This window comes from Corvus brachyrhynchos, unplaced genomic scaffold (assembly GCF_000691975.1).
Source record: "Corvus brachyrhynchos isolate BGI_N302 unplaced genomic scaffold, ASM69197v1 scaffold101, whole genome shotgun sequence".
NCBI lineage: Eukaryota > Metazoa > Chordata > Aves > Passeriformes > Corvidae > Corvus > Corvus brachyrhynchos.
This window is the reverse complement of record NW_008237239.1, coordinates 18,301,598-18,313,377: the sequence shown is the minus strand read 5'-3', so window position 1 is coordinate 18,313,377 and position 11,780 is coordinate 18,301,598. Positions and strand designations below refer to the sequence as shown.

Here is an 11,780-nt window from a genome sequence, read left to right as displayed (position 1 = left end):
TGGCCCATTATTGCCCTGGCCCCCAAACACAGCAGCTCAGCGCTGGCACTGCTCTGCCAGGAGCCGAGGGGACACTGCAGCTTTCTGTCCCTGCACAGCTGGCAACAGCTCAGGGAGGAAGAGCCATCCTGTGACTGCCCGGGCTCCGTAGGGCTGGCCAGAGAAAGCTCCCTCACTCCTCACACGGAAGGTAGTGCAGAACAACCAACACATGGCCGGGCTCCTGCTGCTCAGACTGCAAACAGGGAGATGGCTCCCAGGAAGGCCCCCAACCAGTGGGAATTTAGGCCCAAAGCCTAAGGGCACACAGCAGGTGCTGTTTGGGAACTGGAGCCTGCAGCAAGCAGGGGCATGCAGGGCCAAGGAGGGGAGCACACTGCAGACACAAACCTGCTTTCCCCCCGTATCCCTCCAGCTCTTCCTTCTCCCAAGAGCAGGGAAGGGCAGTAGCTGCAGAAGGCACAGCAGCTCCCTAAGTGCTTACCCAGATCCAGCAGTGCCAGCCCCGCTGCAGGAGGGCTGATCCAGAGGCTGGAGAGGAATCAGTCACTGACCCAGGGGAGGGAAAGCCCATTTATTTAGGCTGTTCAAATTTGGCACGCACAGAACATATCACAGTAATGCACTGGAGGCTAAGGGTTTTGGTTTTTTTTTTCTTTTTCTCTACAGACATACAAGAAAACTCTATGCAACTCCCATGTACACATTACACAAAGGAAACAGCTTTAATCAACCACTGATGAAACATGGAAGCTTTTAAGATCTCTGTAGCTGGCACAGGAATGTTCTCTACCCCCCATACAAAAGGCATTTCAGGTCAAACTTTCTAGTAGGTGATATTTCCATGCATTTCTACAGAATTAAAGAAGCTAACAGACAAAAAGCCCAGATCAAGCCATATTAGTCAGGCTGATTGGTTCTACTAAGTTAAATCAATAGTAATTATGGACAAATGGACCAAGTGACCAAAAACTGGGGCTGAAAATACAATTTTTTAAGTTGTGGTTCCTTTTCATTGTACTACCCATAACCAGAGAGCTCAGATACAAGAACCTGCATTTATAAAAGCCTCAGAAGCATCTGATCCACTAGCAAGTGTATTATTAGAGAAAGGTAGTTCTAAATTAAACTATGTCAACAGAAAAAGCAATTTCTATAGAATCACTCAGGAGGAAAGAGACCTCAAGACACTTCATAACAAGAAAATTGAACCTACAGAACAAGTGAACCTTTAAATATTATTACTGCACCGTGAGTTTACAAGGAAGTGGATTAGGACTACTTCTCCAGTAAAAGCGTGTCTGTTTTATGTCTAGCTTCATAATTAGGCTTTTTTGGTACAGCTCTGCAACTGCAAGCACTAAGAATTTAACCCATTTTCCGTGCTAACAGGTTGCTTTAGCTGAAGATTAACCACAGGTTTTAAGTTTTATCTTAAATGGTTACAGGGGAAAAGTTTTTGAATTTTGCTTGTTACTGTTTAGAAAAGCAAGAACAGGAACCAGATCATTCTCACCTCTCCACCTATCATGATACACTGCTCAAATTTTTGGAGACCTTTAGTGTTAATCCACTGGGGACAGAACTGGGCTGGACAACCAATGCAAATATTAATACACCAAGATAAATCCTTAATTTCATTTATTTAGGGTCATTTGTACATACGAGCTACATCTCCAAAATCTACTTTATTCTACAAGACAGCTTCCCTACTGTTAGTGAAACCCTTGCCTAGAATGTTTGCTTTATATAACTGATCTATTAAAACATGGAATGCTTGTAGAGTTGTGGCACTGAATGACATCTACACGGGACTTCCTTCAAAAGCTACGACTAGGGAGCCTCCTAGCTTCTCAGCAATGCAAGCTCGGTTCAGGTCCTCTGGCCCATTTGCTTGGCATTCATGCTTTATGCCTAAAAAAAGAGGCAAAACACTCAATAATGCAGTATTTCAGCATGCTGGTAAGCAATCAAAGAAACATACCTGGTAGTAGTATTAGAAGCAGCAATCCAGTCACTCAAGCAGACAAGTCCTGCCTTAGCTTAGGGAATTTGACAGTTTTTCCCTGACATGTCCCAGGAGACATCTGGCTGCACACCAAATGTCACTGTAGGGACATGTAGGGAGAAATCTGTCACTAGCTCAGTGCTCAGACTGTTGGCCTTTCATGGCAGGCTCTTAGAGCAAATCCCTCATTTCTTGTGCTGCCCTGGATACAGCAGGGGAGGGAGCTCCAGGCAAGCACATGGAGAAGGCTCACTCAACTCCCGCTGGCTCTGCAGAGGTGGCTGAAAGCATCACGCTGAGAACCTGAGAGGCAGAGACTGAGAGCTGGGCTAAGCAACCAACAGTGCTTTCTCTTCCTTTTTAAGGATGGGAAGCCCAACCCATGCCTGTCTTATATGGTGAAAAGCTAAATTTCTTCAGGATTTCTTTTTCTCAACTTCCATATGTGCAGCACACAGCAGTCTCCCAGGGCAGTTCCAATCCCTGGGCAAGCCATCCTGTGAAGGCTGGCACTGCTGCACAATGATCCTGTCAGTCTTGCACAGTGCAAGATTTTGGCCCAGTGCAGCCTGAGGAGCTGAAGAATGCTACCTGGCTATAAGCCAGACTGACTTACTATAGCACAGTAAGTTTATGAGACTGTGCATTTTAACAGACACTGGGATCAAAGTGCTCTGTCACAGCACCAAATCCAGCTTTGTGTTATGAATCTCATGGTTTCTAGTCTGTATGGTGCAGACATGCTGCTCCATATGGTACATCACACACTGCAAAACCTGCTCTTGTCCTGAGCACTGTTCTAGTGCCTCTGAAATTTTGTCAGATAATGTAAATTTGAGCCAGAGCTCATTTTAGCTCTGTGACATGACACTTCACCTCTCACTAGTATCTCAAAAAATCAACAACAAAACAACCCCCAAAACCTAAACTAAGTCTTGCTGTGTACTCCAGGGACACAGCAGAGTTAGGAGCATTAGTTCTATTACGTACCTTGAAACTTCTTTTTGATTGCATCCTTGGAACTTGCGTAGATCATCTTACTTTTGAGAGGTGCTTGTTCTGGTGCCCTAGTGGGAGACACCATAGAGAGTGAAATTAGTGACACTGATTATCCAGCCCAGACAAAAGCAGTATCCTACCCACCATGGACAAGTGGAACATCTCATGGCTCACAGTACAGGCATCAGGCTGCCCAGCTCACTGTAAGCCTGCCATTTTCACAGCCTGGACAATACAAACACTCACAGACCTCACCCACAGTGCCTGGACTGCACGTTAGGAATGTGAGACTTGGAAAGGTGGCTTACCACAAGAAAAACATCAGCTCTTCTTTTTTGGATTCCTTGGTCTCAAAGCTTGCATCATACAAGGCATAGCGGCAATCCTTCTCGGGAAGCATCTGCACAAAGTGCTTGAAAGGGTCGGTGACTGTCACTCCGACATCTCCCACCAGAATCTCTTTGCCTTCCTCCACAATAATGCACTTTTTGTCTGGACTGAGGCAGAAGATGACAGCCTTCTTCCTCTTCTTGATTTCCTCCGGCGTGGAGCACTTCCGCACTTTCATGTCGTAAAAGATACGGCACACCTCATCGGCCACTTGTACTCCGGAGGCCTGCAAAGACCACAGCAAACACCTTCAAGGCCTTCCACCCCAAATCTTCCCAGCTACATTATGGCACTGCCTTAAATTCAAGCCTAGAAGACAATAGCTTCTTGCAATAGTCACTCGTGGCATGAGAGTCTCGTCAGAAAAGGCTGCAGACCCTCTTTTCCAAAGCCAAGGAAAGAATCCGGAGTCTCACTGCTGTCCACAACCAACTGCCAAACCAAAAACCGTTCCAAAGAAGGCACAATCCTACTTACACCAGAACACTGTTTTGGGGGAGTTTTACAGGCATGCCAACCCCTTATTCTCTGAGATTCAGTTGTGGCAGATCCTTTGGCATTACAGCAGCTCTCTTCCCTGTTTCAGGCTGGCTGGACAAGCCCACAAGGGTCTTCTGTTCAAAGTTTCCCAGCCATTTCCAGCATGCTTGCTAGCAGCTTTAGGAACAGAGGAAAAACTGGCCAAATTCCATACTTTCCACATAGACTTAGTTTAGAGATCAAGAGATGTAGTGGGATACTGGGAGCGCAGTAGTAGTTTTTAGCTGAACAAACCAACTTTGGGAAGTTGCTCTGAATTCAGTATTTCAAACAGAGAACTTGCAAGTCCTAACAGATAACGTCTCTACTTCTCAGAACCTACTCCAGCGGTTTTTAAAACAAGCTCAACGTTCTCCCCCTCACCCTCTTGGAGTCAGCTGGGAAATAGTAGTGAGTGATATCATATTCCCCTGTGTAAGCTGGAGCAAGAGGTGCACATGCAGCATTATAAATCTGATGTTAAAGGCAGCTGCACAGAATAAAGAAGACAAGACCTAGCAAGAATGACAAAAGGCTGAAACGCATTTTCAGTCTGATGCTTTTCTGGGAATAAGAAAAAAAAAAAAAAAAAAAAAAAAAAAAGAAGTGGCAAGTAGAAGCATTTACATCTGAGTTTTGTTCTCCGAGTGCACCAAGCTGGAGACATTAAAAGCAGCTGTGCATGAGTGAATACGGCAAATGTGGGAAGCCAGCAGGCACTGCTGGAAGGACATCATGGCCAGAGCAGCAAAGACCAAACTGAAGCCTATCCAGTACTCTATGTGTTCAAAATACTACACATAGTATAAACAGTGAGATTCCTTTAGAATCCTGCTTCCTCCCTCACTATTTTTTTGACTTCCAAATTCAAGTGACATTACTCATACTCATCTATCAGAAGGAAAACTGCCTTTCTCCCTCTGTGTAAACCACCACACGTCACTGCTATGAGCACAGTCAGCAGTACCAACAGCCAGGTGAGACACACAACTGAAAAAGGCTAAAGGTTGTTCTTCAATTTTTTAAACTTATCTTCAGCCCCAAAATGTGAGCTCAAGGGATTAATTTTGCATCTTCAAGAAACAGCAGAGTTCAGCTGCAAAACCAGGGGGACAGAGGTGCAGAACTACTTGGTAGTCAGGCTGCCCTTGAGAGATGGTTATGGACTGGACACCTACTTAATGTGTAAAAAAAAAAAAAAAAAAAAAAAAAGAAGTGGCAAGTAGAAGCATTTACATCTGAGTTTTGTTCTCCGAGTGCACCAAGCTGGAGACATTAAAAGCAGCTGTGCATGAGTGAATACGGCAAATGTGGGAAGCCAGCAGGCACTGCTGGAAGGACATCATGGCCAGAGCAGCAAAGACCAAACTGAAGCCTATCCAGTACTCTATGTGTTCAAAATACTACACATAGTATAAACAGTGAGATTCCTTTAGAATCCTGCTTCCTCCCTCACTATTTTTTTGACTTCCAAATTCAAGTGACATTACTCATACTCATCTATCAGAAGGAAAACTGCCTTTCTCCCTCTGTGTAAACCACCACACGTCACTGCTATGAGCACAGTCAGCAGTACCAACAGCCAGGTGAGACACACAACTGAAAAAGGCTAAAGGTTGTTCTTCAATTTTTTAAACTTATCTTCAGCCCCAAAATGTGAGCTCAAGGGATTAATTTTGCATCTTCAAGAAACAGCAGAGTTCAGCTGCAAAACCAGGGGGACAGAGGTGCAGAACTACTTGGTAGTCAGGCTGCCCTTGAGAGATGGTTATGGACTGGACACCTACTTAATGTGTGAGTTTTTTTAAAGCTTTGACCAGTACCTACCACAGAGGACCTCATATGAACCCAGATTCTCCTTTTTCTACCAACATCCCTCCTCCTGTAACTCTGAGTGGCTGGCATACACTGCTAACCCAGTGAGGAGAGGTGGCACAGCTGGCAGAATCTATTACTGTGGAGTTTTCTAGAGCTCCCAAGAGCTGGTCGTGGAAAACCAGGGCAATCTCATACATCAGGAATCTGAGACAGCTTTCCAGCTTTTCTTTAGGGTGGAGAACAGTGCTCTTTCAGGGTTTACCTAAATACAAGGGGACCTCCCTCAAGAATTACAATGCACGGTCTGTCTATAAGGGGTAATCTATGCAGAATTGCTTGCACTTTGGGACAGGAGAACAGCAATTCAGTCACTGTGCCTCAGCTGTGTGGCAGGCAGCTATCCTTCTGCATATCACCAATAAGGTGAGGAAAGTACATTGAAAAAGCCTATTTCAGGATAAATTTGAGCAACGGTGCAAACACAGACTCAAAGTGACTCATTCCTGTGTCACCTCCTCCGTGCAGAGACACTGAACTTTGTTGGAGTGTGACAGAGATAATGAGGAATAAAGGTCTTTCTCCTCCTGTCCCTGTGCCTGGTGTGGGCAAAAGCCTCTTTGGGAAGACTCTACGTAATACGAAGTTAACCTAATAAGGCAAACAGTGCAGCAACTACAGCTATTTTTTCATTCACTAAGGACAAACCCACAGTGAATTCAAGAGAACCCTTTTCCTCCCCGAGGTTTATTTTCTAGCTAATGGTACCTCAGTAGCTGACAATGGGAGGTAAGACTCGGGTTTTAGTCACAAACCCCCTCGAGATTCTTAGAAAATGCACAGAAAGCCTGAACTGGCATAGAAATGAAGCTATTAATCATGGAAAAGCAGTTCACGTCACCTACCTCTACCTTTGTCAATTCTCGAGTTTTGCTCCAACACTACAACAAATAATTCCTCTGCACCATGTCATGTTGACTTCGAAAACAGAGGTTAATGCTCAGCTTAGAGCCAAAAGCAGCAGCAATAGAGCTGCAGGTTGATGCAAACTGTGCAGTCAAGTGCATTTACTTGTGCTACTACACAGCCAGACACATGTCTCCAAGTCAGGAGACAAGTTGTTTCTTTAAAAAGAATCTGAGCACTGCTGACAAGTCAGTTCAGATTCCAAAAATGTTGGAAGTATTTAGTCTGGAAACTCAAAATTCACTGTTAAACTGCAGCTGATAACTGGGACTGACCAGAAGCTGAAGGGAAAACGGTGAGAACTGGATTTTTTAGCTTTCCAAAGCAAAAGGCTGTTAGTAGCTGGTGCTACTCCTTTTCACAGCTGCTGTACAACCCCTGGATTCATCACACAGGCTGACATTAGCAGCCATTGTATTGCCAGGGACAATGCAGATTTGTTCCATCTGAGAACACCCTATAGCCGTGTTGCAGTATGGGTTGAAATGAGCCAGTGCAACAAACCAATTCCCTCTGAAAAGAGGATCTACTGCCATAACTGCAGGGCTCCCTCTTCAACCCCGGGCCTGTACCAGCCACAAATGGCTTCACAAACACACTTAAAAATGAAAAAAACTCAAACCCCAGGCAGCTTTTGTTGTAAGGTAGTTGCAACCACTCTATGTAGAACAGCAACAGGATGACTGCTAAGAGCACTGGAACAAGGAGAAATGCCAGACTCTAAATACACGTCCTCAAGCAACATTTTAACCTAATCTCTGCTGTCTTGTCCAGAAGATCTGGTGAGAAGCCTCCACCCTCCCAGTAATGACAGAGAAAACATTTGTTAGTCTGGATTTTCCCTCTTTGGCTAGATATGGCTCTGCTCAGAAGACTCAATACAGCACATTGGTTATAATTTTGTGCATTGTGCCTTGAACACTGTAGAGCTTCAGCAGCCAGCCTGGTCCTGTTCCTTTTTCAGGATTGAAGCAGTTATCCAGCTCTGGACTGGCACATGGGGGCTGGTTCAGTGAGCAGCACATACTGCAGGCACTTGTGGGATCCCTGACCATCAGCCAGCTGGTGACATTTCACTGTAGGACACAGACCTTTAACTGCAACAAGGAAGCAGCAAGCAGACAAGCCACCTAACTCCCAGATGGGAAAATGATGCCAGGACAGTGCATTCAGGGAGACATTCAGGAAAGAAGGGACAGAGTGAGTTTCCCTGAAGGAATCAACAAAACTGAGTTGTCCCCCAGAACCTCCATGCAACTGCTGCAGACACAGCACACCCTGGGAGCTGAGCCCCTCACACATTATCCCGCGGCACTCATGACAATATCCCCACTGGATCTCACACAGCCTGCCGCAGGCACCTGAGGCGGGCACTGCATTCACTGCCTTGTCAGCAGGCACTGCAGGAACACAGCGGCTCTTGTTCATAAAGCCTCCTTCTTGCCTGAAGTGCAAAGCTCTGCAGAAGTCTTGGGAGAGCACGATGCCCGCCCTCCACAGGGCAGCCCAAAGAGGGAGCCTTCTGTCCAGCAGCCTTCCACCTGCAGGAGCCAGACCCAGCTGCCTCCACTAAGAGCTCCCAACATTTTGCCTCCATTGCCAAGTACCCAAACTGAAATTTAATCTGAATTGGGGAAGACTGAAGAAGAATCCAAAGCTTTCTCAAGAAAATCCCCACATACAGAAAGCCATTTCAGGAGTGAGAGACATGCCAGACACCTGATAAACTGGATTTGTAGCAAACCTGCACTAAAACACAACTTTGACACAACAAAATTTTACTTCTCTTTTGTTAGGAAGTGCTGTGAGCTTCAGCATTTCTCTTGAATACTTAAAATATTTTACCTAAGAAGAGCCTTTGCTTTCCTCAACTGTAAGACATCTAAGAAGACCTTAAGCTAATGACTTAGTTTGCCTCAAGACAAGTTTGAAGGACTAAATTTGGGTTTAAGTCTTGAGAATTTTAGAGCGTTGGTTTTCCCTCCTGTGATTAGAGCCCAAGAACTCTCCATAGTGGTGCCTGCGCATGCATTATCTCCAGAGCCATTTCAAGATGCAGTTCCTGACTTGTTTTGTCTAGGAACCACACACACATTGTACACACCAGGATGAACTATCCACAGCTACTCAAGTGGAAACTTTTGCTTCTTGGAAAAACATAATCAATTTTTCCAGAATCTGACACCAAGAATTTATTAAAGCACACCTCGTTTAATTGCAAGGGCAGATTTGAGAACACTGCTCCCAGGTTTGCTGGTCAGATTATTGGCATGTATTTGGTTCTTAGTTTCTTCAGCAAACCCTGTTTCCCCATCCCTGGCATACCCTCCCTCCTATTTACCTCTGAAATTCCCTGCCACTGCCAGAGCTGCCTGTGGAGCCATGTGGCACTTCCCTCTGACTCACTAATGTGTCATAGTACATGTAACAAATACTTTTTCAATTAAACCTATTTCCACCCGACTGGTCTGGGACAGCACCCTTCAGGGACAGAGCTGTCCCTTGCACTGCCACACAATGAAATGTCCTGGGCCAACACCAGCAACTTGAGGGGAAAACTAAGCCAAGGCAGTTGTGGGAGCGCTTAGCAGAAAGGGAGAGTCACAGCTGAAAGGAAGTTTTGCCAAATGAGGCCTCTGGAAAGGTGTCACCTAAGGCCAACAAGCCAACTGAAAATGTAGGTGGTCAAAACCATAAGATATTAAACACTGCTCGGCTTTTAATCTGTTATTTGCGCACTCAAGAAAACACATCTGATATTATCATCCCCACTTCACTGAGCAGGAAAGGTGGCAATGCAAGGAGGAAGTGCAAGGAGTGACTACTTTAACTTCATCCCAGAGACCAGCAACAGTGTGGGAACACCAGTGACTTCAGGAGTCCAGAAGGGCCCACATTCCTTCCTGCTTACCTACAGCTGGACAGACACCTCCATTTACAGGGGACAGCCTGTGCATCTGAAGCCTGACAGGAAACAGAACTAACAGCTTTTTACTGCTGTTGTGTAAGAGGCCATTATTTGCACACCATAAACCAGCAAGAAGTACAGAGTCATCTGCATATCATTTGTAGACAGACCTTGCCAACTAGACTCAAGTTTTTATTTTGCATTATTTGGTCTCTTTTGGTAGAGGGAAGGTGTAGGGGGAGGAATCAAAACTCTATTCAGCTTTTATTTTTTTGCCCCCTGACAAGAAGAAAGGTTATCAACAAGACAAGGAGAGATGAGTAGGAAAGGAATTACTAAAAAAATAAAAAAAAATAAAAAAAAAAGAAAAAGCTATCCTTCGAATTCCTGAAGGTCATTTCCTCAGGTTTCAGCCAAAGAGGAAATTATCTCCTTCTCTGAGCCACCATGAAGTTCACTCCCGATTTAATTATCAAGGTAGGCAGAACAAGCAATACCCACAAAAGGCAATCCCAGCAACAGTGCTGAAAAACAGGAACTGCAGTGGCCAGTAGTAGCAGGGCAGAAGTTTTCAGTAGCACCCATTCCTGTGTTGAAATGTAAGTTTTTAAGGTAATGCTGGTGGAAGCTGGTGTGAAACAGGACTCTTGCAGAAAATCAAAGCTTCTCAGAAATAAATTCAGCACACAAATCAGCTATTATGAGCCTAAATGCCCATAAGAATTTACTTGTGGCCCTCCAGGCACCTACAGCAACCTAAAGCTTAAATGTCACCCTCGAAACCAGGCTCTGAAGGCCAGATCTGGGCATCCCTGATACTTGTTACTGAGGGATCCTCCTCTTCTGAGGAGATTGCTGTGAATGCTGAACAACCAGTTGAGGAAGAGGCTGAGAACAGCTTCACAAGAGAGTCCTGGTTGTATCCAGGCTCTCTCACATGGGATTGCTTAGGTCAGCCCTTGCACCCAGCAGGAGCCTCTTGATAGTGATTCTGACAAGGCGAGTAGGAGCATGCCAGACACCCACACCACCAATTGTCACGAGGCTGTTATCTTGTATATGAGGCATATGTACCTTGTAATTACACAGATCTGGGCACAGCACTGACTAACAACCAAGAAAAATAATTTGCACGGTCCTCCAAAGACCTTGGACTCATTTAATCCAGTAGCAAAGAAACTGAACATTGTGGCAAGACACAAAAGCTGAAAATCCAAGCTCTTTTGATACGAAAGGATGCCCTCCTGCTGGCACCACTGTACTTTGCCAGAAGGCCTTCACTCTGCCCAAAACCAAGTTCATCTGCAGCATCTCAAAAAAGCCAACCTAAACTCTGTTGCAAAAACAAGATCACAATGAGAAATAGTAGTTTTGACTGACTTGGGAATTCCCTGGTTCCGAAGCAAGATGAAGCCTGACACGCTGAGTAGTCACACTTAACTAGGTTTGCATACTGCAGAGGTGGTAGCTGGCTTGTTGAGACAAGCCTCTTTTGAACGAGAGCTGCAAGTCTCATCAGACTTTTTAGCAGCATCATCTGCAACTCCCATCAGCTCTGCTCCATGCTGCAGGCCAGCCACATGCTCCAGCTTGGATGTTAGAGAAAGCAGGGACATTAGTAGTACATCCCATCTGCCAGCCCTATGGACCAAAAATTCATTTCCTGGATATACCACATGTTCAGTAAACTACTGGTAAATACCAAGGCAAGACCCCAATATATAACACCTCTAACACAGGTAAATAACTCAGGCAAGTGTGTCAAAACACACAAGCGTGTGCTGCTGGACAAGTGCTTGTGCATGACTCAAGCAAAAACAGGGCAGCAGTTAAAACTGCATGAACTAATAATTGAGGCAAATTTGCCAACCTCCGTCCCCCGAGATAAACGGGGATGCAAACTTGGAGCATGGGCAAAGCAAACAGAATGAGCCACCATGAAGTCGAACACGCGTTTGGTCTATTCTGCCCCATTTATGCAAAGAGAACCCTGACACTTTTTTTTGAAAGCCAGGAAACACAAGCAAGTCAGTGCGGATGCTTAATACTTTTTTTGTTTCTTTGCTTCCAGCGTTATACCTTGGATAAATGTTTCCAGCACTGTGCGGGGAAGCAAAACAAACAAACAAACAAACAAAAAAAAAAAAACAAAAAACCCAAGCCCTTGCAGCAACT

General features: G+C 45.1%; 1 protein-coding gene across 1 annotated transcript; it reads right to left on the bottom strand.

The window, feature by feature from the left end:
• Window positions 1-559: 559 nt before the first annotated feature.
• On the bottom strand, window positions 560-3,649 carry DSTN (destrin, actin depolymerizing factor). Its single transcript, XM_008630354.2, has 3 exons — window positions 3,316-3,649; window positions 2,999-3,075; window positions 560-1,914 (listed from the first exon to the last, which is right to left on the bottom strand). The coding sequence occupies exons 1-3, from the start codon at window positions 3,573-3,575 to the stop codon at window positions 1,805-1,807; spliced, it is 447 nt and encodes a 148-aa protein (XP_008628576.1). The 5' UTR covers window positions 3,576-3,649; the 3' UTR covers window positions 560-1,804.
• Window positions 3,650-11,780: the final 8,131 nt, after the last annotated feature.